Source organism: Periophthalmus magnuspinnatus, chromosome 11 (assembly GCF_009829125.3).
Source record: "Periophthalmus magnuspinnatus isolate fPerMag1 chromosome 11, fPerMag1.2.pri, whole genome shotgun sequence".
NCBI lineage: Eukaryota > Metazoa > Chordata > Actinopteri > Gobiiformes > Gobiidae > Periophthalmus > Periophthalmus magnuspinnatus.
This window is the reverse complement of record NC_047136.2, coordinates 11,629,726-11,655,620: the sequence shown is the minus strand read 5'-3', so window position 1 is coordinate 11,655,620 and position 25,895 is coordinate 11,629,726. Positions and strand designations below refer to the sequence as shown.

General features: G+C 37.5%; 2 protein-coding genes and 1 long non-coding RNA gene across 3 annotated transcripts; all 3 read left to right on the top strand.

Moving 5' to 3' along the window:
- Nucleotides 1-394: 394 nt before the first annotated feature.
- On the top strand, nucleotides 395-10,763 carry crabp2b (cellular retinoic acid binding protein 2, b). Its single transcript, XM_033975088.2, has 4 exons — nucleotides 395-602; nucleotides 3,977-4,155; nucleotides 8,559-8,675; nucleotides 9,369-10,763. The coding sequence occupies exons 1-4, from the start codon at nucleotides 521-523 to the stop codon at nucleotides 9,417-9,419; spliced, it is 429 nt and encodes a 142-aa protein (XP_033830979.1). The 5' UTR covers nucleotides 395-520; the 3' UTR covers nucleotides 9,420-10,763.
- Nucleotides 10,764-15,921: 5,158 nt separating this feature from the next.
- Nucleotides 15,922-20,830, top strand: scamp3 (secretory carrier membrane protein 3). Its single transcript, XM_033975439.2, has 9 exons — nucleotides 15,922-16,312; nucleotides 16,496-16,579; nucleotides 17,163-17,282; nucleotides 17,658-17,778; nucleotides 17,898-18,026; nucleotides 18,762-18,921; nucleotides 18,995-19,096; nucleotides 19,164-19,281; nucleotides 20,542-20,830. Exons 1-9 carry the CDS (start codon nucleotides 16,292-16,294, stop codon nucleotides 20,701-20,703), a joined length of 1,017 nt encoding a protein of 338 aa, XP_033831330.1. The 5' UTR covers nucleotides 15,922-16,291; the 3' UTR covers nucleotides 20,704-20,830.
- A 3,026-nt stretch (nucleotides 20,831-23,856) lies between these two features.
- Nucleotides 23,857-25,347, top strand: LOC117378772 (uncharacterized). Its single transcript, XR_004542020.2, has 5 exons — nucleotides 23,857-23,926; nucleotides 24,003-24,087; nucleotides 24,189-24,282; nucleotides 24,995-25,110; nucleotides 25,301-25,347. It is a non-coding gene; the product is annotated as an uncharacterized LOC117378772 (long non-coding RNA).
- Nucleotides 25,348-25,895: the final 548 nt, after the last annotated feature.

Below are 25,895 nucleotides of genomic sequence, written 5' to 3'. Positions count from 1 at the left end.
AGGTGTTGTATAAATCCAATGCATAATTATGATTAGCCTTTTTGCTTGTCCCACACTTTGCTAATTCAATAGAGTTGCACTTGCATTTGGTAGGGCATCTGACATAAATAATAAACCAAATCAACACACATGTAACATAAGATTTACAATGAAAATGACAAGAGAAAACCCTAAAAGAAAGACTAAGATTTACCGTTATGAAAACAGAAATTAATTATCACTTTATCTTCAACATCAAACCGCTTACTGGAAAATGCATTTTTTCAGCTGGTATTCAAATTTTTCACCACCGCGCTGAGACGGAGGCAGAGGCAGCTCGTCACTGGGGGGGGAAAGTCCCTCCCTGAGTCCCCTCTCACCACCCCTCTCTCCCCTGTGCATCACATCCAAGCAAGCCAATGAATGAAAGCATAGATGAAGAGAGAAAAGCAAGAGCCGGTCTACAGGAGAGGGACAGACCAGGACTAGCCAGACCAAACACAACAACAAGCAACATTAAGTACACAGCAGCTGCACAGAAATGGAGAAGAAGTATGCAGACTTTTCAGGCAAATGGAAAATGAAGTCTTCGGAAAACTTTGAGGAACTTTTAAAAGCACTCAGTGAGTAAAACAATTAGAGCGATGCATTTATTTAACTTGGTAGCTTATGTTGTACGCATTTAAACATGAAAAAAGAAAAGCCTAGAATTGATTTGCCAAAATATCTTTTGTAAATTCCTTCACCAAGAAGCATTGCAGTTTACTGACTATGTTGTATTTTGACTGACCACATATTTATTGAAAGCAGTTATTGTAGTACAATATGTGCGATTGTTTTTCATGACAATTAGTAGTTTTCATTTTAACAATTTAAAGATTTAGTTCTTGTAGTGTGAATAAACTACCATGTTGGAATAAAATAATGATGTTTCTTTGCAAGTCTGAACAATAGATACCAATGTTGATGCAAGAAAGGGATTGCATAATGTGCAAGGATCAAAATTATTAAACTCAATAAGCTCTACTTTGCTGGGATGGTTTCTTGGCATAGAGAACAATAGCTACTTTTGCATGGAGACAGTGCAACCAGTTCACCTTGCTCCTCCATGTTAGTCTGAGTGACAAGTACATATGAAGCCAATTTTTATACAAACGAGTGCTTCTCCATGTAATTTGGCAAAATACAAGAGACTGGTGTAGATATGTAATGCAGTAATAGCTTTGTTATCATAAATTTGAATAGGATTTTGCATATTCTTCAATATGTTTAAAGGTTGACAGCTACAACATAAATTGCAACATAAATTCAATTACATGGATTATAGGGAGGATTATTGATTAGATTTCAAGCTATTTTCTCTATTAAATTAAATAACTTTGATCAAAATGCATGATGTGAAAAAATAATGTAATATATCTTAAGTAAATTTGCTTGCCAAAAATCTCATAATTTTTTATTTTTTTTAATCTATCCTTTCCGTGCACAGGATGCTGGTTACACTTTACCAGTTTTGGCGAGACAGGTCTCCACAAATACAGGATTTACCTTGTCATCAATACTGATGACTCCATAGGCTTTTCTAAGCCACTGAAATTGGCTTGTCTTCAAACCTAAGGCTTCAGTGTGCGTAAAAAACAGTTATGAAAGAAATATGCACTGTTCAAAAATGGTGCACACATGTTGAAGTATTTGAAGTGTTGAAAAAATGTATAGCTTGTGTAATGAGCCGCCAATCACTCTGTCAGTGGCATAAGACTTGCTAATCCATTCAAACCAAAGGTCGGCATTAGTGATAGTGTGGTCCCCAAGTCTTGTAACTAACCTCATAGGCTTGGACTTTATTTTGACGTGACCTGTATATGTACTTATAGGTCTACTCTTCATTTATGAGACTTTGGTATATGTTGGAAGGTCAGAGCGGGGGCAGCCAGTGGCATCCATTAAAAATCTGAAGACAAACAGGCCGTGGAGGAATGAAGATTGGTCTCATCTGAAGCAGGGTCCTCATGCGGTTGTAATTAGAGTCAGTGTAAACGGAACTAAGCCTTGACATGGGCCCCACAGCTCGCCTGGTTTTCCTCCCTCACCCTCTGCAGCCTTAAACAGGGCTGTGTGCCTACTTTACCTAAAGATGAATTTAAGACATGATTTTTTGATAAATAGGTAGCAATAGTTTTAATTTATTAATTTTAGATCTTAAGCACATGTTCGTATTAGTGTAGTAGATAGTTGTAACAGTAGCAGTCCCAAGATAAAAGGGGCTTGTATTGAAACCAAACTGGTTCACCGCTGACTGGACAAACTGTTCTTGTTTCCTTGGGCAAGACACTTCACCCGCCTTGCTTATGCTGCAATATAACCCAAAAGACCTTTGCCTGGTGACTGGTCAAACCTATTCATTTCATTATAGCTTTCAGTGAAGTGGGTCTGCAGCCTTTCCCAATAAAACCTGTTCAAAAATCCATTGGTAACCCTGGCTTTTCCCCACCCCCATAGGGCCCCCTGACCCGCTGCACGGCTTAAAACAGGACTTTATGGCTGCTTTAGTTCATAAACTAGAGATGAATGAGGTTTGAGACATCATCCTGTTTTGGCACAAATCCGTTGGCCAAAAAGACAGTCTAACAAGAAAGTTTAACAGGTAGCAGAGTCTCGCGTACCAACCATTATGTATCAGACATCCAATCTGTAATTGTCAATAATATGGTTTATATAAGAGATGTAATCATGCTCTTAGGATAATTTGATACATCAGAAAATGAGAAATTGGTGTATGGAGCAACCGTTTTTAAAAATAAAAAGTTTGGGTTTTTTAACTGTCTAATTAGAAGTCTGTCCATTTGAAGATGAGAAAGTATTTCCTTGAAACTAGGGGCTTAAGTGAACATATTTCAGTTAGTTAGGTGAGAGAAAACTAGAGTGCTAGAGTGCATGCAGTGTGTTGATCAGTCCAAGTATTGAACTTATAACCTCTTGGCTGTGAGGCAAAAAAGTATACATTGAAACATTGTAACCACATGAAACAGTAGAATAGACAATGGCTATTTAAGTAATAAATGTAAGGAATATCAAATTGTACCGATGCCAGCTGTATTCATTTTACATCACATATAATTGCTGGAAATACTTGCTTTACTGAATTTAGACCAAGCCTGTTTATGATTTAGTCCAAATGGGAACGCCTTTACAGACAGAGATTCAAGAGTCTATGAGAAAACAGTTGAACTGCTGAGCTGTAAAGTCATTGGCAATAACAAATACTAGCTAAGCATTAAAAGATACATGGAATAAAAAGCCGATACTATGAATGAGGAGCCAAAGTTAAAATGTCCAAATAAACATCTCTCTGGGGGAAAATTTGTGCTGTCTGTGGAAACTTTAGAAACTCAAGCAAAACCAATGTAAATGTTTTCAATTGAAGCTGCTAAAGCTGTTACATTTTTTCCACTCATCACCATCTGAACTCACAGTGTCTTTATACAGAGGCAAGAGAGGTTCCTGTTTGAATATGAAAGGTCAATGCCAGGTTAGGGACATGTAGAGTTTGGTAGTAGGTAGTAGTAGTAGTAGTAGTAGTAGTGGTAGGGATTAGTAGTAGTGATAGGGGGTTATAATACAGATGTGCATTATACATCTCATAATTCTGATAATAAAAGTGTTAACTGTGAATAAAAGGACTAAACAAGATCTAAACTAACATTAAAACACCCAGGAGAAAACTCGATCTAAATCAGGTCTAAACCAAGACTCCAACAGGTGTAAACCAGGTCTAAATCAGAGTTTGAATCAAGTCTGAACCTGGAAATACCCAGGACTCCTGGGTTTAGTCCAGGACTCAGTCTGGACATTTCTGAACTGGTTGAACTGAACATTTCTGAACACTTTGTTGATCCTTGAAACACATTGCCATAACACACTTTTACTTGATCATAAAATTATTTAAATGAGTCATTATTGTATTTGTATTGTGTGCATCCCTCTTTCTCTATTTCAGGTGTGAATGTGTTTCTGCGTAAGATCGCGGTGACAGCGGCCTCCAGTCCGGCTGTGGAGATCACTCAACAGGACGAGACTCTGTCCATCAAAACCTCCACCAGCGTCCGCACCACAAACGTCTCTTTCACTGTGGGACAGTCCTTCACCGAGGCCACAGTAGACGGGCGTCCCTGCACGGTACTCACCTGGTGTAGTCCTGGTTTAGCACTGGTATACTCCGGGTTACATCTTGGGTTAGTCCTGGGTTAGTTCTGGTTTATTAGTAGTTTAGACCTGGTTTAGTTTTGGTTTAGTCTTAGTTTAGTTCTGGTTTTGCCCTGGTTGTGTCCTGGTTAATTCCTGGTTAAGTTCTAATTTATTCCTGATTTAGTCCTGGTTATTCCTGATTTTGTATCAGTTTTGTGTTGGTAGTTCCAATTCTGATTATGCCATTTTTGCTGAGCACTTTTGTAAGTTTTGGTTGTTTTATGTTGCTTTATGAAGGCAATTAATTTAGTCCAGATTTAGTTCTGGTTTTATTGTAGTTCAGTTCTAGTTTAGTCCTGTTTACTTCTTGTGTAATATTTATTAAGGTCTGATTTTGTGGTATTGTTGTTAAAATTGTAAGAATCACTGCTTCTGTGAAAGCCAAACATAGCTATGGATGGAGCAGTAACATTGTAAAGCCACAAACACATGGAAATTATTTGGGTGGTGATAATGTAGAGGCCAGGTCTTCATTCTTGATACCTACAGTTACCATGATCATATATCAGTTTAGTGTGTTGTGTGTTGATATGTAGCCAAAACAGGCCAATGGGAGTGGGGGGAGGATGTCTAATGCTGCATTTATGTGGTGTGAGAATTTTTTTTTTTGTTACTTGGTTATTCTGTAATTAGATACTAACTAGAAATTGTTAGCTTTAGCGTTACAGTAAACTATATGTTTTGATGGTAAAATACTAACTGCACTTAACAATAACAACAATAATAATATACTAAAACTCATGCACTTTAGAGGAAGCAAACCTATCTAGGAAAGAGCTTTACTGAAATTCTACCATCAACATATATGCGGATGGCAAGATATCACTAGCCAGAGGAACAATTGTACTAGTCCTTAGCTTAGATAAATTGTGAGAGTAACTTCAAAAAGAGAATAAAACCCAGGTTTTAATATGCAGATTAGTGGACTGAAGCAAAACTGGTGAATGTATGTTACCACTGGTATAGTGCATCCATCTCCTATGTCTGTCAAATGATATGGCAACAATGGTTAACTTAAAGGTAACTTTTCGGGTCTAGTGTCCTCCACCTGCTCTTCTCATGATGTTTTTGCTTTGCCTATTGTTCCACCGTATGGCATTAAATTGCATTCTTTTCAATTAGAGCTGTTTATTGCTTCAGACATACAGTTGAAACAAGAAATTTACATAGACCATTTAAAAACCATACAGTCCCTGACAAAAGTCTTGTCTCTTATCCATTTTGTAGAAACAAAAGCTTACAACCTGACTTTAAATTAATCGATTGGTCTTAGAAATGTCTCATATGAAAGCTAAAACCCTCCCAAATTATGCTCAATATACTAAAATAAATTTGCTTCACTGAAGAAAGACTGATCATTTAATGAACACAGAAAGGTCAGATTTTGGCAAGACAAAAGTTTTGTTGCCTACAGAAAATTTAACAAATAATTTACTTCAAATACAAAAATATGTTGCATAATGTCAGTGAATTAAGTAGTGGTGCTGTGAGATCCATATTTAATATCTTGTATGACTTCCATGAGCTTGAAGGACTGCATCCATGCGGTTCGACAATGAGTCATACAATTTGTTGATGAAGTCATCAGGAATAGCAGAGAAAGCAGTCTTACATGCCTCCCAGAGTTCATCAAGATTATTTGGTTTTGCCTTCCATCCTTCCTCTTTCATTCTACCCTAGACATGCTCAATGATGTTCATGTCTGGTGACTGGGCTGGCCAGTCCTGGAGCACCTTGATCTTCTTCACCTTGAGGAACTTTGATGTAGAGATAGAAGTATGCGATGGAGCACCATCCTGCTGCAAAATTTGAGCCCTTTTATGGTTGGGAATGTAAGAGGTAGCTAATACTTCTTGATATTTTAGGCTATTGATATTGCCTTCCACCCTGCAAATGTCTCGCACACCCCCATACTGGATGTAACCCCAGACCATGATTTTTTTGGCCACCAAACTTAACTGTTTTCTGGGTGAATCTTGGATCCATGCGGGCTCCAGTAGGACTCCTGCAATATTTGCGGTGGCTGTGATGTAATTCAACCGAGGATTCATCTGAGAAATCCACCTTCTGCCACTTTTCCAGTGTCCATCCTTTTAGCAGGCTGTGGGGCTTGGCAAATGCCACACGGTTTTTTAATTGCCTTTTGTTTAGTGCTGGTTTCTGTGCACTGATTCGACCATGGAGGCCATTTCGAGACAGAATTCTACAAACTGTTCTGGTTGACACAGGGACTTGAGGTGACCAGGCCTGGTGGAGCTCTGCTGCAGTGGAGAATGGGCTGGCCTTGGATTTTCAAATCAACAAACGGTCCTCCCGAGCAGTTGTCTTGCGGGGTCTGCCGGACCTGGGCTTGTTAAAAACATCTCCAGTCTTTTCAGATCTTTTTCTTATTCTTTGTACTTGACGCTGAGACACATTGAAGGTGTCAGCCACCTCAGCAGTGGATCTGGTCTTCAGCCTCTCGATAATTAACGCTTTGGTGTCTGGGTGGATCTTAGCCATGTTGTCAGAGGTCAAGTTGGAGTTGATGTGAAGGTCTGGTGTGCTGGGGTTCTTTTTATACACACCCACTATACGATTGATCAGTAACTGATCACAGTTGAGGCTGCAATCTAGGATTGGGTGCATCATATGACAAGGCGACTTTTGCCTTGCCAAAATCTGACCTTTCTGTGTTCATTAAATTATCAATCTTTTTTCAGTGAAGCAAATTTATTTTAGTATATTGAGCATAATTTGGGAGGGTTTTAGCTTTCATATGAGACATTTCTAAGACCAATCGATTAATTTAAAGTCAGGTTATAAGCTTTTGTTTCTACAAAGTGGATAAGCGTCAAGACTTTTGTCAGGGACTGTATATGCAGAACTGGAGTAACTGAACCAAGTTTGTAGACTGCCTTGCTCACTCGTGCCTTTTCAGCCTACACATTTTCAATAGGATTGAGATCAGGGCTTTGCGATTGGCCAATCCAAAACATTAACTTTGTTACCAGTTTGGTTCTATGCTTCGGGTCATTTTCCATTTGAAAGACCCCTTTGCGCCCAAGCTTTAAGCTCTTGGCTGATGTCTTGAGATGTTGCTTCAATATTTCCACATTATGTTCTTTCCTCATGATACCATCTATTTTGTGAAGTGCACCAGTCTTTCCTGCAGCAAAACAGCCCCACAACATGATGCTGCCACCCCCCTATTTCATAGTTGGGATGGTGTTCTCAGGGATGTAAGCTTCCTCAATGCTCATTATGGCCAAACAGTTCAAGTTTTAGTAATTTTCATCAGACCATAGGACATGTCTCCAAAAATTAAGGTATTTGTCCCTGTGTGCATTTGCAAACTGTAATCTGGCTTTTTTATGTTTCCTTTGGAGTAATAGCTTCTTTCTGGCAGAGCGACTTTTTAGCCCATGTCGGTACAGGACTCACTTCACTGTGGATAATGACACACTCATACACCAGCTTCAGTCAGCATCTTCACAAGGTCTTTTGCTTTTGTTCTTGGGTTGATATGCACATTTCGGACCAAAGCACGTTCATCTCTCAAACACAAAACCTGTCTCCTTCCTGAGTGGTGTGATGGCTGGACATTCCCATGGTGTTTGTACTTGTGTATAATTGTTTGAACAGATGTGGCACCTTCAGGCATCTGGAAATTGCACCCAAAGATGAACCAGATTTGTGCACAGTTCTCTTCCTGATATCTTGGCTGATTTCTTTTGACTTTCCCATGATGTTACACAAAGAAGCAGTGTGTTAAAGTCGTGCCTTCAAATACATCCACAGGTGTGTTTCTAATTATCTCAGATGTTGTCAATAAACCAATCAGAAGCTTCCAAACGCATGACATCATCTTCCGAGTTTCCCCAAATTGTTTAAAGTCATAGTAATCTAACTGTATGTAAACTTCTGACTTTGAAGAAAGTAATGAAAAATCCTCCTCTCATTATTCTGGCATTTAGCAAATAGAAATTATTTTGGTAATCCTAATTGACCTACAACAGGAAAAGTTTAGTCTGATTTAATGTCAGACAGTGAGAAAAAAAGTGTATGTGTCTTTTTATATAGTGTATGTAAACTTTTGGTTTCAACTGTAAGTTGTTTTGTGTTTCCAAATCCCTGAACGTTACACATGTTGCTCTAACCTCCAGTTCACTTTTTGCCCCTCCAACACAATACACCCAGCCTTTTTACACAATAGGTCCCAAGAGGAGCAGGCCTGGGGTGCACTTTTATGAGCTCAATGATGGGCACAGCTTTTGACAATGAACTGTAGGAATGTTGTGACCCTGGGTCGGCTGTGCGCTGGTCTGACATGTTTCTGTAATGGATTCCTGCAGAGTTTTCCGAAGTGGGAAACGGATCAGAAAATCAGCTGTGAACAGACTCTACAGAAGGGCGATGGACCCAAGACCTCCTGGACCAGAGAACTGACCAACGACGGGGAACTCATCCTGGTAATTATGAATAGAGAGTTCATGTGAGGAGGTGGGTAGATCAGAAAACAGATGTATTCTTAATGTATGGTGTATGATTACTGTTACTTCAAAGATATAAATTAAACGGGCATTGTATGACTTGCCTAAAAACAGGTATTAAATTGTCTGGAATGTTCTACTGTATTGCACTGAACAAGGGATATCTTGCATTTATATAATTTTAAGTGTTGTTTAATGCCTTGAATGTTTTTACTGTGAGTGTGGTCACCTTTCCACAGATCTAAACTGTTACTTTGCCTGGTGGCCTCACTTGTTTCCAATGAGATTTAGTTTAATGCCATATTGTGGAGTATTCCTGGTCATCCCCCAGAAACACATTTAAGCAATACTGCTACAGCACAGAGACTCAAAAGAAAAAGTCTATCTGAATGTAGTAGTTAATTTCTAATGTAGTAGTGGTGTAACAGAAAAAAACAGTTTATATATTTCTAACCAGCTATAAAATCATATATAACTGGTCTTGCTGGGCAAACAAGTAAATTAATGTTATCACAAATACACTATTACAAACTATGATGTGGTAAACTTTTATTATCAAAAAAGACTAAACCAAACATAACATAAGTTTATCGCTGCCCACCTCTATGTTCTGGACCAGTGCATTTCCTGTTGAGGTTCAAAAGTTGAGTTTTTGTTGCTGGTTCCTTTCAGACGATGACTGCGGGGGACGTGGTCTGCACCAGAGTTTATGAGCGGGAATGAAGGAAATTACAAAGTGCTGCTCATACAATACTTCACATTTGCTCTTTTCCTCTTCAGTCTCCCATCGACCAGTCCTGTGTTCAGGTCCGAAGAGTCTCAGACCAATCTATTAAGGAAGATCAGGAATCATTTTAAATATACAATAGATTTAAATAGAGGTGTATATCACACGTCTATAAGATAACTGTCAAATCTAAAATCTTTTAATCAATATTTTGTACACCTGAACACTTACTTTTATTTTTCATTTTTGTGCAATGCTTGAGCATCAACTACCATATTTAAAGGCAAGTTTGATTATCATCACTGTTGATTCATTCATGTTATCATTCACCTCTAATTTTAAAATGACAAAATACTGCTAGAGAAGATAACCTTAATAAGGCGAGACACTGCAGGTGAATAAGAAAAAAAATCTGCTGTAGTTTACTAATATAATTGTAAGAAAAAATGTATTATAGTTTTTCATCATGTGTTGTTTTAATGTAAAGAATAAGGCATTTTATATGTAAGAATGGCGAAAATTGACCATTTTTGGGACATAGATACAGCCAGGTTTCAATTTCTTGCTTCATTTTGTTTATATATTAGAAAGAAAATTAAAGAAAATCTTTAAAAATTCAAATTGTGTCAAATTTTTGGAGTTTAAACTTTTATAAATCAGCCTTGGAATTAGTTATCAAAAAATCCTTCTGTACGTCTCGTCAAAATTTTGTTAATTACAAGACTATAAAGCTTGGTGTATGTGGGTGCTACTGTGATCCATATGTCCCTATGAGGGAAAAATGCATTTTGAGAAAACCGACCGCCTTTGAAGTTGGACGCAAGTTGATTCAATTAAACATTAAAACATCTTTTGATGCAGAGTGGACAATTTTCTTGTTGTCAAATTTGTAGGCTAAGAGGCCAAACTAAACAAAACAAAAAAAAAAAAGGGTTTTGCCTGTATTGTCTCCCCTTATTTGCTGTGACCAATTTATTTTGTATAAAAGTACATTTATTTACAGCTGGCATACCTCAGTAATCAGTGATTTATAGGTGGTCATTTTTATTATAACTTAATGCACTCTGGTTTATTGCCTGCTCAAGTCCATTGCCTCTCACTACTTAATTTCCTGCCTGTCTACTAGCTACATGAACGTCTAGGGCGAGATGGCAAAAACAAGGTTCATACAAAATAGACTGGTCCAAGATACTTCAGTGAAACCTGCTCCAGATCTAGTTTGAACTTTGCACTGACTAATGACAATGCCACTTTTGTCTTGGTTAATTTGAGTTTTACTTATTACACTGTTGTTAATGTCCATTACATTCCTTTTGTTAATAAACATTTTTTATAATAATGTCAGTTAAATGTATGAGTCTGAGGTTTATTCCCCTTTTTGTGTATATGCAAAATTCACTACATTCACACATGTTCTTTTTAGTAACTAGGCCACAGACAGGGTACAGTCATACATACATACATACATACATACATACATACATACATACATACATACATACATGCATGCATGCATGCATGCATGCATACATACATACATACATTCTCTAAACACTGATCCTAACCTTACCCATAATCACTGCCATAAGGTTAACCTATAAAATCTGGTTCAAGATCTGAAGATGCAGTTTAAAGATGCACTTTTCTGGTGGAGGTTCTGCCACCTGCTTGTCACCATGGAGATTTTAGTGCTTTGCGCTATCTGTCTTGCATTTACTCAGTTGTAGGTGATATTGCAAAATTTGGTACATTGAAAAATATGAATTTTGCCTGTGAGCTGTCTCTCCTCTCCTGACCTGCAGCTGGACCTGGTGGTGCCATCAACTTCCTTGCATGGAGATAGAAAAGTTTAATGCCATATTGTGAAACATTCCAAGCAAAATACTAAAATGGAGTCAAGCAGTTACATAGTGCACCTTCTTGCAGACAGTATTGACTTATATTGACTGAGTTCATATTCTATCCTGTTGCTCAGCCCATTCCCCTGTTGCCACGTTACGTATCACTTTACATCACTGTTCACTCTTCATATTCTCCTGGTTATTCCACACCCTTCGCTCCATTGTGTCCATTCTGAGCTTGCCTGCGTCACTACAGCTCACCACAATATGATCTCAATTAGTCTGTGGACAATACATATCTCTCAAAATCCACTTTGGAGAGACATTTTGGCAAATGTTGGAAGGAAATTGGGAGTGGAGAGTTGGAATTTGTCACGATTGAAGGGTCTTTTCCAGATGGATGTCTCACGCCCTTTAATGTTGGCTGCCGATATCACTGTAATTTGGCTTGAAATGAAAACATGGAAGATCAAAAGTAAAGCAATTTTCATTATCAGCCCCAATATAACTCAAAGTAATGCTTTGGCTACTTTAAGAATTTATAATAAACACTGACCAAATCATAGGCTTTACTTTAGGCAGAGCTCATACTTGTTTCATCCTGGTTTAATCCCTGGTTTGGTCATGATGTACATTAGGGTTGGTCCTGTTACAATCCAGGTTTAGTTCTGGGTACAGACTGTATTTGATGTGATATGTGGTGTAAACGCAGCCTCCCTTGGAAACATGCACTTTTATTGAATTCTGTTTGTTTGATGGCAGTTATAATTTGTAGCCTATTTAAAAGGAGGTACAGATATTTAATAAGTAATAGTGTTAGTATATTATAGTGGTAGTTAATAGTTGTTATAGCAATTCAGTGGTTTCAGAATGATAAAAGTTAAGGTACTTTATTGTCCACATAGGTAATGCTGCTGGGGCAACCTGTCAGTAGCAGTGGGTGCCAGTGCGGCGCCAGGAGACCCTTCTCCAGATCTTTACCTATTGTGCATGTTTTGGGTTGCCATAACAATTAACATTTCAAAACACATCTTTTGAAATATTAAGTCCTCAAAATGGCACTGATAAGCAGGAAACTGAAACCCATAATTAGTTGTAGCAGCAGATGTTTCTCAGTCTCTAGCCAATATAAGTGTAATCATAAAGGGCACCTGGCATTTAAAAAAAATCCAAATTCAAATATGCACAAAAAGGGGCTGTAGACTCCTAATGGGAATGGGAGTGGATGTTGTAGTAGCAGTGGTTTTAATACTTTAAGTAAATGGAACTTTCAAGTTCTTTCATTCAAATGATAATTTAGTTGACCACTTTACCTCCACTCGAGCTCGAGTACTTTGGCGTATTCTGAGTACCTCTCCACCTCTCGTCCCGTCCCCACTTCTGTGAAAACTGGCTTTTTGCCTTCTCCCTTTATAGCCACTTCCTGAAGAGCAGGGTTCAGCGCTGGTTTAAGATGTTTTTTTCCAGAAATTCGTCTGTCGAACACTCACAGTTTATTCACAACAAGAAGTTTGTACATTTGAGAAACAAAAAAGAAAACAAAACTGTACCATGTTGAACAAATTAGTTTATACAATTCCACTAATTTAGGCCAATGTAGGCCACGTTATTGTTAAAAGTAAATACTAGAACAATTTCAACATTCCTCTGGCTTTCAGTAATGATTGTCTTGTATGCAAGTGGTTTGTGGTTGTGGTTAAAGTTATGTCACATTGGCAGTTAACTTATTTGGTTGGGGGGGGGGGGGGGGGGGGGGGGGGGGGGGGGGGGGGGGGGGGGGGGGGGGGGGGGGGGGGGGGGGGCCAAAAATTGGTTTTGCTTAATTAGGTCCAGCCAACCAAGTGATTGTACCCTTTCTTTTGCTTGACCAGCCAGCTACTTCTACTTTCTCTTTCTTACGTCTATCAATATAATGAATGGATTTGTTGACTCAAATAATGAATTCATATTTACAATAATACAACTTAAGTAGTCCTGTACATTTTCTCTTCTGCCCCTCGAGTTGTTGTCAATAGACTGTCTAAATAAAGCAGTAACATAAAACCAAGATATTTGAATGTAATAATAGATTTTTACTTTACTCTGCCTATTTGATTCCACATTGTCCATAATCTTTTGGTCTAATCCGTCTGAATGAACTCTTTGACTTATTGGCGGCTCATAGGAAACTGCCTAAATTGTCCTCCTTGTTAGCACCCACTTTCCACAGTGCGATCTGTGCCAGCTCATTCCTGGGATGGTGATGTCATTGGGCCTTCATGTTGCTTACCGTCGGACCAGGAGGAATGCTGTGGTTTTTATAGGGCCTCGAGCCACAAGTTTTGATTTAAGAGAAGAGTCTTTTGGACCAATCACATCACAGGAAATGGTGAATCATAGAATCAGCTGACATATGCCACTTAGAAAGAAAGGATTAAACAGATGACGGTTGTCAGTAAATGAAGATGAAACCACATAATAATTTTTATTTCAATAGTCACTCTTTTCCATTTCTTTGAAATAATACCAATGGATTAAACTGAAGCGGACTTATGAAAATTTGTAGTCATTTTAGTTGTGATCATTGAACTGAAAGACTTGCATCATTACTTTGAACAGGTTTGCATCTTCACAAACCTGACTCTTACTTAGCTAGAATGGCCACCTTCCCCCCTCCTCCTTGGTTTTCTTGGAGATATTATTCCTTTGGTTATATATTCCACAGTACTGTATAGTATAAATGTATCTGATTTCGTTACATAATATACCTTTAAGTGCTATGTTTATATGTACACTCATATGTCACATGATGACCCAGCTGTGAACTAAAGTCTGTTTTCATACATTTACAACCAAGTTTGGAAAAGCTCATATTGTAAAAATCTAAGGCTTACATAACACAAATTTAGGTCTGGGTGGGTTGGAAATCCAAGATGGCTTACAGTGAGGTTCAGTATAGCCTACTTTATATCTTATTTTATCTCTGTGTTATAATGTTAAAAAAAAATTGTATAAATTGTATAGATCCAGTCACTAGGATTTGGCAGGGTCTTTCCAAGAGACACAACAAATTCCATTATGAGCTTGGGTGAGAGGTTTGAACAAACAACCCTCAGGTTTATGGGTGAAGACAATAAGACCATTTACCTATTCTGCCTGTTGTTTGATAAAAACAAACAAATAAATAAAGATAAAACAAAATGTGTTTTTGCACAGGAAAAATAGTGTACATTCACTTCAAAATAATAAGTACAAGTACTATGTGGTCAAAGAGATTACTCTAGTAAGAGTAAAAAGTATAGGGGCAACTATTACTCAAGTAAGAGTCTAGGTGTAACATCTCATTTATTCTTTGAAGTAATAAAAACATAAAATAATGCACAAAATCTGGTGTTTTCAAATGGAAAATGATGGTGTCTGCAGTACTAATTTTATTAGAAAGTTCTTGATGAGTACTAATCACCCTGGTTTATTTGCCACCACAAAGCATATTCCACTTCTCCTGTGGTCTTCAAACTTGGGGTTAATGGCTTTAATAGGTGTTGGCAGGGGAGGGCTTGTTTGTGAGTGAGACTGAGAGGTAAGTGCTTGCTCCTGTGTCAGACACTCTGACCCTGTTTGTAGTGTAATCATGTGACTGCTTTCACCCATGTGACCCCATGTGACTCTGGGGACAACCTGTAACCACTAAAGTGACATAAATGTAGGACATATCAAGGACATTAGAGTATGCAAACCCTGTTTATTTAAATGTATTTTAAAGGTGCACTATATGGACCTTTTCTGGTGAAGAGTCTGCAATTTGCCTGAAGATGTTATTACAATGCCTTGAATGTTACACAGTATAGCTTTAAACTTATATATGGAGATAAGCAGGAGACATCACCTGGCGAGTTTCAGGTCTGAAGGAATAAAAACACCTGTAACTGAATACAAGATAGAGGTCAATGTAATACTGTGGAACATGCCAGGTAAACCAACTTATAACATCTCAGTGGAGACAAGCTGGTGAAGAAAAGCTACACAGTGCACCTTTAAAGCAAGTCTGTGAAAGCATGAGTATCAAAGCAAAACAACTTGAAAGTCAGCCACTGTTTACTATGTGATGTATAAATGGGTTACCCTAACAATATATTGACGTGATTGTGAAATAAATAGGATATAAATGTATCTTTATTATGGATACTCAAAGACATGTTTCAGCCCACTGGAATGGGATAAACAAATGGAGACAACTTGATGACACAAGGGTGACACCTGCTGGACAATAAGATTACTGCCATTATTGAACGCTGAAAGGACAAATTTAGCAGGCTACTTTCTTGTAAACCGTAACATAGCATAGAAGTAGATTTGCTAATTAAACTTTTTGATAGATTGATTTATAATAGCTCTTTTAATTTCACCACTGCGTTAACAGTCCAATAGTTTTACCTGTGATTTTAAAACTAGCTCTAATGCTCTGTATAGTGTCGCTTCAAATAAAGAGTGACTAACTAACCACACCATATGTATATTCATGTAGGACTACCACCCACATATCATGTAAAAAGTATAAAATAAAATCATTAAAATTTGGTCTGATTTAGAACCACAAAATTGCATTTGTGACACATAAAATGACACAGGTTATCGAAACTGGACCACGCCTCTTTACGCCTCACGTGCTGCAGCTGTCACATGACCACGTGGTTTCGCTCTTACTTCCTGTTCTCATTTCTGCGCCCGAAAACATCAGCGATATATCTTAATGTGGTAACATTACGTACGCCTACAGGCTAGTTTGCGATCTCCCATAGCTAGCAGTGAAACAGTTAGCTTTGTACGTGCCTTAAAAATACCTAGAAATTGTCTTAAACTTAGCTTACTACTCACACCGCTCTGGAGCCTTAACGGGTTGGCTTGGAACCAACGCAGCATTTGATCAGGACGGCAGACAGGAGCCAGCTGTTTACCCTTTTGCCAACTTTAGCACGATCAGCAACCGGTGACGACTCCTCTAAACACAACTAAAGCGTTTTCATTTTATATCCAGATTTACAAAGCCGATGGATGACAACCCTTTCCAGGTAATGTACTGTAAATGCCTGTACAATGCGAGTTAACGATATGGTCACGCTTTAATGGCTGGCATGTTGTAGCTCATGTGACGGGTTAGGCCTTTTCTCGCCCACTTGTAGATATGATTAAATCTCTAATGTTTGTTTAGCTTACAGTAAATAACAAATAACACCATTTTGTTTTGTTTTTAGGACCCTGCAGTGGTCCAACATAGCAGCAGCACTGGATATGCCACATTGGACCTGTACAACCCGTTTGATAATGGAACTCCTGGGGTAAAACAGTTATTATTATTATTATTATTATTATTATTATTATTATTATTATTATTTTACATAATTTCGAGTTATATAAGCTACTAAAATCAACTGCTGCAATATTGGGGTCCTGACGTATACATAAAAGAAATCTTTATCAGATGTTAGTCCAAATCATATAGACAAATCAAGATTGAATGCCTGAATCACAGCAAAGCATGTAGAGAATCCCTTTGCAGTGCAAATATGGGGATCTAGTTGGTTTACCTTCTGTGTGTAAAACCTGTTAATCTTCATGTTTTAGTATCATGTGAACTGCCACTGAGTTTAAGGTGATGTTGTGATGATTGTACGTACTTTAACCCATAACCTTACATTTCTCTTTCCTCCCATGTACCACAAAAACATGCTTCACTAATGTATGTTGACCTTCATCATAAACCAAATTGTTTGCATACAGATTGTTAGACTGGGTTATTTCCATGGGTTTTCTCAGTGGTTAAAGTACTGTTTATGGGGTAATAATCACACCCTCCTGCCATTTACTTAAAAAACAGGCACTTTACAGAGAAAAGTATTAATCTGTTTTCAATATTTTCAGCCTCCACCTCCATATGAAGCCACTCCGCCTGCTGCCCCTCAACCTGTCCCTGCCACAACACCCCCTGCAAGGACCACACCCACCGAGCCACCTCGCAACTATGGCTCCTACAACAACCAGGTACCATATATTAGGAAACTGTTCACCCTGAAAGTATCTATACATACGTATTACTTCTGTACTGCAGTTGGATTCTAATTACTTGCTGAGATGACCCCCAGAGAGAAAAGGGAAAATTATTTTTGCTTTATTGTACATTATTGAAAAAAGATGCATCTTACTCATGATAATAGCTTAATACTAATTGCTTTGCTTCTCTGAATGGTGGATTTTATTTCTAAAAGTAGTAGATTTAACATGCTTTTGTTGTTCCCCGGCCCCCATGCAACCTGTATATTCTGTCTCCTGCATGCCAAAATTTAAACTAACAACCCTATCAAATAAAAAGCCAAATAAATCATGTCAATAAACCTGCTGACTCGTTGTCTTTTTTAGACCGCTGTAAACGCAACAACGGCAGAGCTCCTAAAGAAACAGGAAGAGTTAGAGAAAAAGGCCAAAGAACTAGAGAGGAGGGAACGGGAGCTCCAGGCACACAGCCTTGGACCTGGAGCCGGTAAGCGGGACAAAATTACAATAGACCTTTAAACTAAATGTCATATCTATTTCTGCAAAAACAGTCTAATTAATAAATATAATAACTATAACACATATTAAGTATTTGTGTTTTCTCAGACCGACAGAAGAACTGGCCTCCTCTTCCCGCCTTTTGCCCCGTAGGACCATGCTTTTACATGGACATCAATGTTGAGATTAGCCAGAGATTCCAACGCATTGTCACCATCATGTATTACTTCTGGATGTGTGAGTATCTTGATATGTTTCTATGATGATACATGGCATTCTACAATACTACTTTACTATTATTATATAATTATTATATAATTATTATTATTATTATGCTCTCCAATTAAATGGACATAGCTTCTATAATATTTAGAACAATTTGCCATAGTTAGAAATAAGGGTTTTACAAATCAAACCGACAAAGCAAGGGGTTTTGCTGAGCTGAAATCTGTAATATTTGTTCAAGACTCATGACACTCCACTGTGAAATAGAGCTTGGGATGTCCAGTAAATCTTCTGTCCTGAAATAATTCCGGACAATCATAATGAGTATGGAATATTTTAAAGGCTAATTTAATGCCTTAGTTCCCAGGTAACCTATTACAACAGAATTGGCCAATTTCTTTGGATTATATTGTAATCCCTCATGACTTGATACCTGACACCTAATGTGAAGCATATGTGAATCTTGTACTCAGTTTTATTCAGCAGCACATGTAGCTGTTAGGTTTCTACAGACAAATGGGAGGGTAAAATGGGTCAGAGCAATCCAGATCTAATTCTTTTGACCTGACGGCTTAATTAAAAAAAAAAATTAAGTAATTAGGAAGTAGGAAGAAACTACAGTGGAGCCAAATAACCATACTATGTACCCATATCAATGAGTAATAGTTACTAGTTACTCCTAGTCAATTAAAATGACTATTTTTATCTTTAGTTCAATCTATTGATATTTGATATTTCTTGTGTCAGTTTGCACAGGTAATCTTCTGCTAAACCTGATTTCGTCTCTTGCTGCATTTTGTGTGAGTTCGGACTCTGGAGTTGGTTTCGGCCTTGCCATCCTCTGGGCTCTCCTTTTCACGCCATGTTCGTTCATTTGCTGGTACCGACCTGTATACAAAGCTTTTAGGTGGGTAAAACTACTTAACAATTCATATTATTGTAAGTAAATATTATAACACTAATGCTGTTGTTTGTTGCAGGAGTGACAGTTCAGTCAACTTCTTTTTCTTCTTTTTTGTTTTCTTTGCTCATTGTGGGATGTCTGTTATCGAGGCCATTGGGATTCCTGGATCTGGATTCAGGTACAATTGGTAAAACATAAATAAAATTGGTGAAGTGACTTAAATTCACTTTTTTGTTTCTCCTCAGTGGTTGGATTGTGAGTTTGGTCGGTATGAGGGCAAATATAGGAGTTGGCGTTATCATGATTATCAATGCCCTTCTCTTCAACGCTCAGGCTGTGATGGGAATTTTTCTGTTAAAGAGGGTAAGTAATGTTTTCAAGCTGATTGCACTATACATACTGTGAGGTAACGCTGCTCTAGCATCAAAGACATGTGCCTATAGTCAAATGCGGTTAGAGTGTAAAACGTAAGCTTAATTCTTGTATGACCTGCATTGAATTGAGATAAACTGGGAACTAGTCCAATGTGGAACTTGAGGTAGTAGTTCTATGGTTAGAATTGTACACTAAATAATAATATGTATATAATATAATATGTAATTTTTAAATCAATATTTATGCACTACACTGCTTATCATAACAGTATTAGTAATAGTAATCACACTAATGATAGCAGCAATGTAGTAGTATAGTAGTTGTAGATTGTCTATTATCATGATCTAATGAAAGTAAAGCAATCTTGTTTGATAAGGTTTCTGCTAGTTCACATGGCATAGAATTTTTACGCATATGGGATTAGAAAGAGTAAAATGCAGCTAAAAGGGAGGCCAGGTTATTCTTCTTATGTCTGTCCCAAACCATTATGCAAATGCCTACTTATTGCGAGGCATTGTGAGTCATGAGAAAATGGGCTTAATGCGATTGATTCATTTTGATAAAATTTCCAGATCTAATCAGAAGTATTATCAGATTTGAATCTCCTTTCAGTAAAAGCATATGGTTTAGAATAAATTTGAGTATTTTTGTAAATGGTAGTTATTAAAAGTTGGTATTATTTATGGAAATCTTGCCCTACCCTACTCCTGGTGCGTTATATTTACTAGTCTGTCACAACAGTGATTATATTGCTGAAGAAAATGTAGAAGATAAACTACAGTTTTCAAAGTAATTTATACCACTGACACAATAATCCCTAAAAACCTCTAATTTATAAAGTAGCAATATTGTACATTTTGTAAAACTGCCATAAATAAATAGTTAAGTTGAAACACTTCTAGTAGTTACGTTGTAACTATAATGAGGTTGAGATAGTTTATTCTACTTTCTTCAAGTCTCAAATGTAATCATTGGACATAATAACAAAAAGTTTCCCGACTAGTACAAAAGATGTACCCACGATAAATATTCACCCCCACAAATGATTGTTCCATCTATCATTTAGGAGGGATAAGTTGATATAGTAATGATAGTGATAGTATTTGATGTCTTTGCATGTCAACGTTCAATCCGTAACAAAAGCCCATGTGTTATCAAGTTATGGCTATCCGTTTCACCCAACATACAATGTGGATAATAGGATTATGATTAACCGCATGTATCATATCTCTTCTTTTTCTATTTAAGATCCACAGCTTGTACCGGCAGACTGATGCCAGTTTTCAGAAGGCTCAGGCTGAATTCGCCACTGGGGTCATGTCCAATCAGGCCGTCCGTCAAGCTGCTGCCACGGCCGCTGCCAGTGCTGCCACCAACGCTGCCCAGGGGGCGTTCACTGCACCCCGGTAGATGGAGAAGAGGTCTGATGTTTGGGTAGGAGGACAGCTTTAAAAAAAAATGGCCAATGGAACTCTAACTTTATTTATTTTAACACTAGTGTCAACAATTTGAAAGGGGAAAAACTGTCTTGAGCTCAGTAAGTGCAAAAAAAGTGAAGGATGGACTGTGTAGCTATTCTTGGGTGTTAAAATGATGAAAGCACCTTTGCCATAGCAATTAACAATTCAAAATACTGTACTATTAGAGCCCATTAGAATGGTCAAAAGCCCCCAAAATGTTAATTATTATCAGGAAGCTCTAACCCATCAATAGCTACAGTGTATTGCCAAATGTCAGAGAGTGATGAGGGTCTTGTTGTTATTGAGTTAAACTTATGAATATGGCAGAACAACATGTGTAATATTTTGCCAATTTTTGACAAATTAAGCTTAGCTAAAAGTGATAAGCCTGTTTTTCCACTCAATATCTGTTAAAGAAAAACTATTGTTTAGACAAAACTATAACTGGAATATCCTGGAATATGAATTTGTTTTTGTTTCTGAAATATTGTACACCCATAAAGTATGTTTTAAGTATTGAATCTAAAGAAGGAGCATAAATATTTATTGTCACAATAGTGAAAACAATTTGGATGGGTAATGCTGGAGATGTACAGGATGTGGAGCTATATGGCCAATCAGAAAATTTAAGGGGAGGGTTATTAAAAAAAAAAAATAGTAGGAAATAATAGTTGCTGAAATAAGAAAAAAAAAAGTTTTGTTTTGTTATATCACAAAAAGTTGTGTGCCAAGTGATCGAGTGCTAACCTTATAATTTTGTAATATTTTTCTTTTTTTTTGAAGATTATATATAAAGCTGTAAATATTTAAAAAGCCAACCTAACATTTGACACTTGATGATAAGGCTAGTTCAAGTTTACTAGAAGCTGTTTTGTTAATCTTTTCCTAAGTGAATGTCTGGCATATTCTCCCTTGTTGCCAAATCCTCTTAAACTGTGATATGTGCTGTTTTGGTTAAAATTTCACTGTTTTGTTGGTATGTAGTTATAATTAAAAGCCACTATTTTGGTTTTAATAAAATGTAATGACATGCTTACCTCATGACATACTGTGTTTAATTTTTTTTTTTTTTTGGCCTTTCCCTACTATAAATGCATAGCAGGGGCTTCATATGTAAACTCACCATCTGCTTCATTGCTATAAAAGTATTGACATTAATGGGTGTGTCCCATGTATTTCATACACTGATGGTATTTTGTTTACTTATGTCAACACTGGTTCTCTGAGGCTGTCTTTATATTCTTAAATAAATTAGCATAGGCTATCTCTTGAACATTAAAGCAAGATATATTTTTTCTGCTGCTTAAAAAAATGGTGTATTGTCCAAGCAGGGTGCACCATGCAGCAGGTCTGTATCTGGTGAAGTAGATTACAATCTCACTATGTAGGTCTCTCTGTATATAGCATTAATAGTTAATGACAACATAGGCCTACTATTATGAACTACTTCTATGGTAGAAGGAATGCTTAATTACCTAGTTGTCCAGCTCCCCTCCAGTAATGATAAAAAAAATATTATATGCAAAAAGTGAAACTTGAAAAGCCAACAGGAGAGTGCAAAACAGGCTCAGCTCATGATTCTGTTATATCTGAACCAATATTGACTTCATAGTACATTATCCTACATGTGTCAGAAAGGTCAGGTAATCTCTTTGTTGCTAGGTAACAACCATAGCAACAAGATCCATGATGTGCAAATTTTGACAACACTGAAAAGTTTGTAACTTTTTCCACTTTTGAAGCACAATTAAGGCAAAACAGTATAATGTTATGAACAACTGTCAGAGTTACTTCATCAATAAGAAATAACGTTACAATGAATCTTGAACGCATTAGACTAGATGCACTTTCTGTTTTGCGCTAACAGTTACTTGAGCCTATTTGAAGCGTCTTGGCCGTGAGTAACCGCCGAGTAACCGCCGAGTAACCGGGGACTTTTAGCCCTGGACGTCAGTCACGCTTTTCACCGTGAAGATGGCGGAGGCTGCCGTCCCACCACTACGCTTTTTCTGCTACATATGTAAAAATGAAACAACCCCAAATCTCCCGGTGAGTCATTTTGCTATATAAATAAATTGTAATTGAAACTGAATTGGATTGGAGCATGGTCGGTGTTCTGCTCAGGAGTGCTCAACTAGAGCTGAGGTGCATGGGGTCATTCCCAGGGAAATTATTCATGGCAAACCATTATATAGAGCAAGTGCTGTTCATACACTGCTTATTTTAAAATAGAATAATCTATTGGGATTATTGTATTGAGGAAAAACTAGATAAAATCTAGATAATGTTGTTAACAAAAAATTTTCATTCTGTATTTTTCTGTTTAGGACTTGGTCTGCCCTAAATGTGATTCAGGGTTTATTCGAAGAAGTGGAAGAAAACTCCCAGGTACAAGTCAGTGTTATTAGAAAATTTGCATGCAATAGACAAAAATCCTCCAGCTAATTTAGTCAGAACCAAACTGAGCTTCAGATCTGGAGATGGGTCCCCGGGTGCAGCACTGTCTGGCAACTGCCCACGTGCTCCTGTCAGTTTGCCCAGCAGCATTAAAGGATGAGTCATATGCATAGTACAAATTTCATCAATGGGGATCAATAAAGTAGGCCCCTATACTTGAACCTTAAGTGCACTTGATTCATCACCATGCAGGGGTAAGGTTGGTGACTACAACTTAGTTTATTACAACAAGCGTCTTTACTGTGGTTCAGAAGATTTATTCATCTTGAAATGATGCTCATATCTTAAAGGTGCACTATACGTACATTCTCGGGTGGAGGGTCTGCCACTATATTGTCAGGAAGATGATATTGCTTTGCCATAATATTCCACACTACAGTAAGACATTAAGATGATATTCATTTTTTTCTTCATCACACTTTTTTATCAGTACAAACATGTAGATCTATAAAGAACATGCATTCTTTCTTTGAGTGGGGTCACCTCTCCGGGGATGTGTTATAGATTTGTCCAGTTACGTGATATACTGGCATCATCTGAAATAGCTACATTTAATGTACTGAACATGCCAAACATAGTGGATTCTCTACCAGACGTTCCGTGTGCACCTTTACTAATCTGACTTTATATTCTTTTTCAAGAGTACTGGAGCAGTTATTGGATGGTCATTTCAACATTACCAGTGACAGTGCTGCTGCTGCTACACCATCTAGCAGGTAAGTATATCTTTTACTGTTTCTGCAGATTTGTGTATAACCCCAGTTACTGACCTCCTAACTGTTCACCACAAAGGGACAGGTGGAGAGCCCTTCAATTGCATTCAAACCCGGGAGTCTATGCATGGGGCCAAAGAGGGTTAGATGCTGTTATTACAGATGTAAGTCCTTCCAGTGTTTGGATTATTTATTATGAATAGTTTATTGTCACCAGTTAATTTCCTTACCTTATGACACCTTAATTTTGTTGTGTCCCTTGTAGCTGTTAGGACGATTTGATAATGCAGGACCACCTCCAGCAGACAAGGATTCAATTTCATCCCTCCCAACAGTCTGCATCTCTAAAGAACATACAGGTGATGTTTAGCATAATTAGAAGTATCAGTTTTTTGTGTGGCAGCACAATGACAGCCTGATCTCCCTCAGTCTGTCTCAAGGCTAATGCGGCTACAGAAGTATCCTACCACCACCAATAATTGAGGTGGAGGTACATTAAGTTAATGGACTTAATATATTGTTGACATAACTTCACACACCTTATAGAGTGGAGCCGAACACACTATTCCTCTCATAACAGCTTAAAGTGAATATGACAAATAGGTTACTTATTTCATTAAAACATATTTAAGATGTTTTATTTTTCGGTTGTTTTTTTTTTTGTTTTAGTGAAGTTTACAGTTTTACTTTCTGGTTGGTCATTGGCAGCAAATATGACATAGGTAAAAGTAGTTCCATTACTGTTACCTAGCAGCCATAATGTAAATGTAAAGGACTAAAACTGGTCAAATTGCAATAGTTATGATTAGACTTAAATAAATTACAACAGAATGAAGGTTTAAACTGCCAGAAAAATTTAAATTCCTTGTACATAAATTGTCCCTGCATTTTGGATGGAATTTTCTGTGTTGAAAAGGTAGAGATAACGTTTACAATTCAGTGCAAATTTTTACCACAAATTGTCACTTAAGTAATACCAAGTAATAATTAAAGAAGCATGAAGCATATGCACCTTAATTATGTATTTAGAGTAAGTCATTTGGTGCACTTTTTTCCATTGTGTGTTTGCAGACAGCCGACTAGAGTGCTCAGTCTGCAGGGAGGAGTATTCTGTGGGTGAATGGGTCAGGCAACTGCCATGTCTGCATTACTTCCATAGTGACTGTATAGTGCCATGGCTGAAGCTGGTGAGGAGGGGCTGTGTGCTTAGTGGGGTCAGGTTTAAAGGTCATGAAACTTTTAATGGAGTGTCACACATCCTGCCTTAATAACTGTGTAAAACATACAAACTAACACATAAAGCTGCACTGTCTTTTCATGTATGTGCTTAACCCTGACCTTTCTTTAACTTTCACATAACTGTACCCCTATTCGCAGCACGATACCTGCCCGTATGTCGCAAAAGCCTTAGCGGTGTGGACCACTGCTTTTGTCCTCTCTGTCCTTACGTTCAGACACATCACCCGAAGAATCTGAGGAACTAGAGGATCAGGCCAGAGCAATGTGGTGTTGTTGTTGTAGGAAATAATAGTTGCTGAAATAAGAAAAAAAAAGTTGTGTGCCAATTTTTTTTTTTTTTTTGGCCTTACCCTACTTTAAATGCATTAGAAAATTAAAAGTATTGATCCAAACATTAATGGGTGTGTCCCATGTATTTGTATCTGGTGAAGTAGATTACAATCTCACTATGTAGGTCTCTCTGTATATAGCATTAATAGTTAATGACAACATAGGCCTACTATTATGAACTACTTCTATGGTAGAAGGAATGCTTAATTACCTAGTTGTCCAGCTCCCCTCCAGTAATGATAAAAAAAATATTATATGCAAAAAGTGAAACTTGAAAAGTGAAGGGTATGTCAAGTAATAAAGCTTCTGAGTTGCATTACAAATACATATATCAAAAATATGGAATGCATATTGATTGAATAAAGTTTCTTAGGGCCATCACATATACATATATATCTTTTGA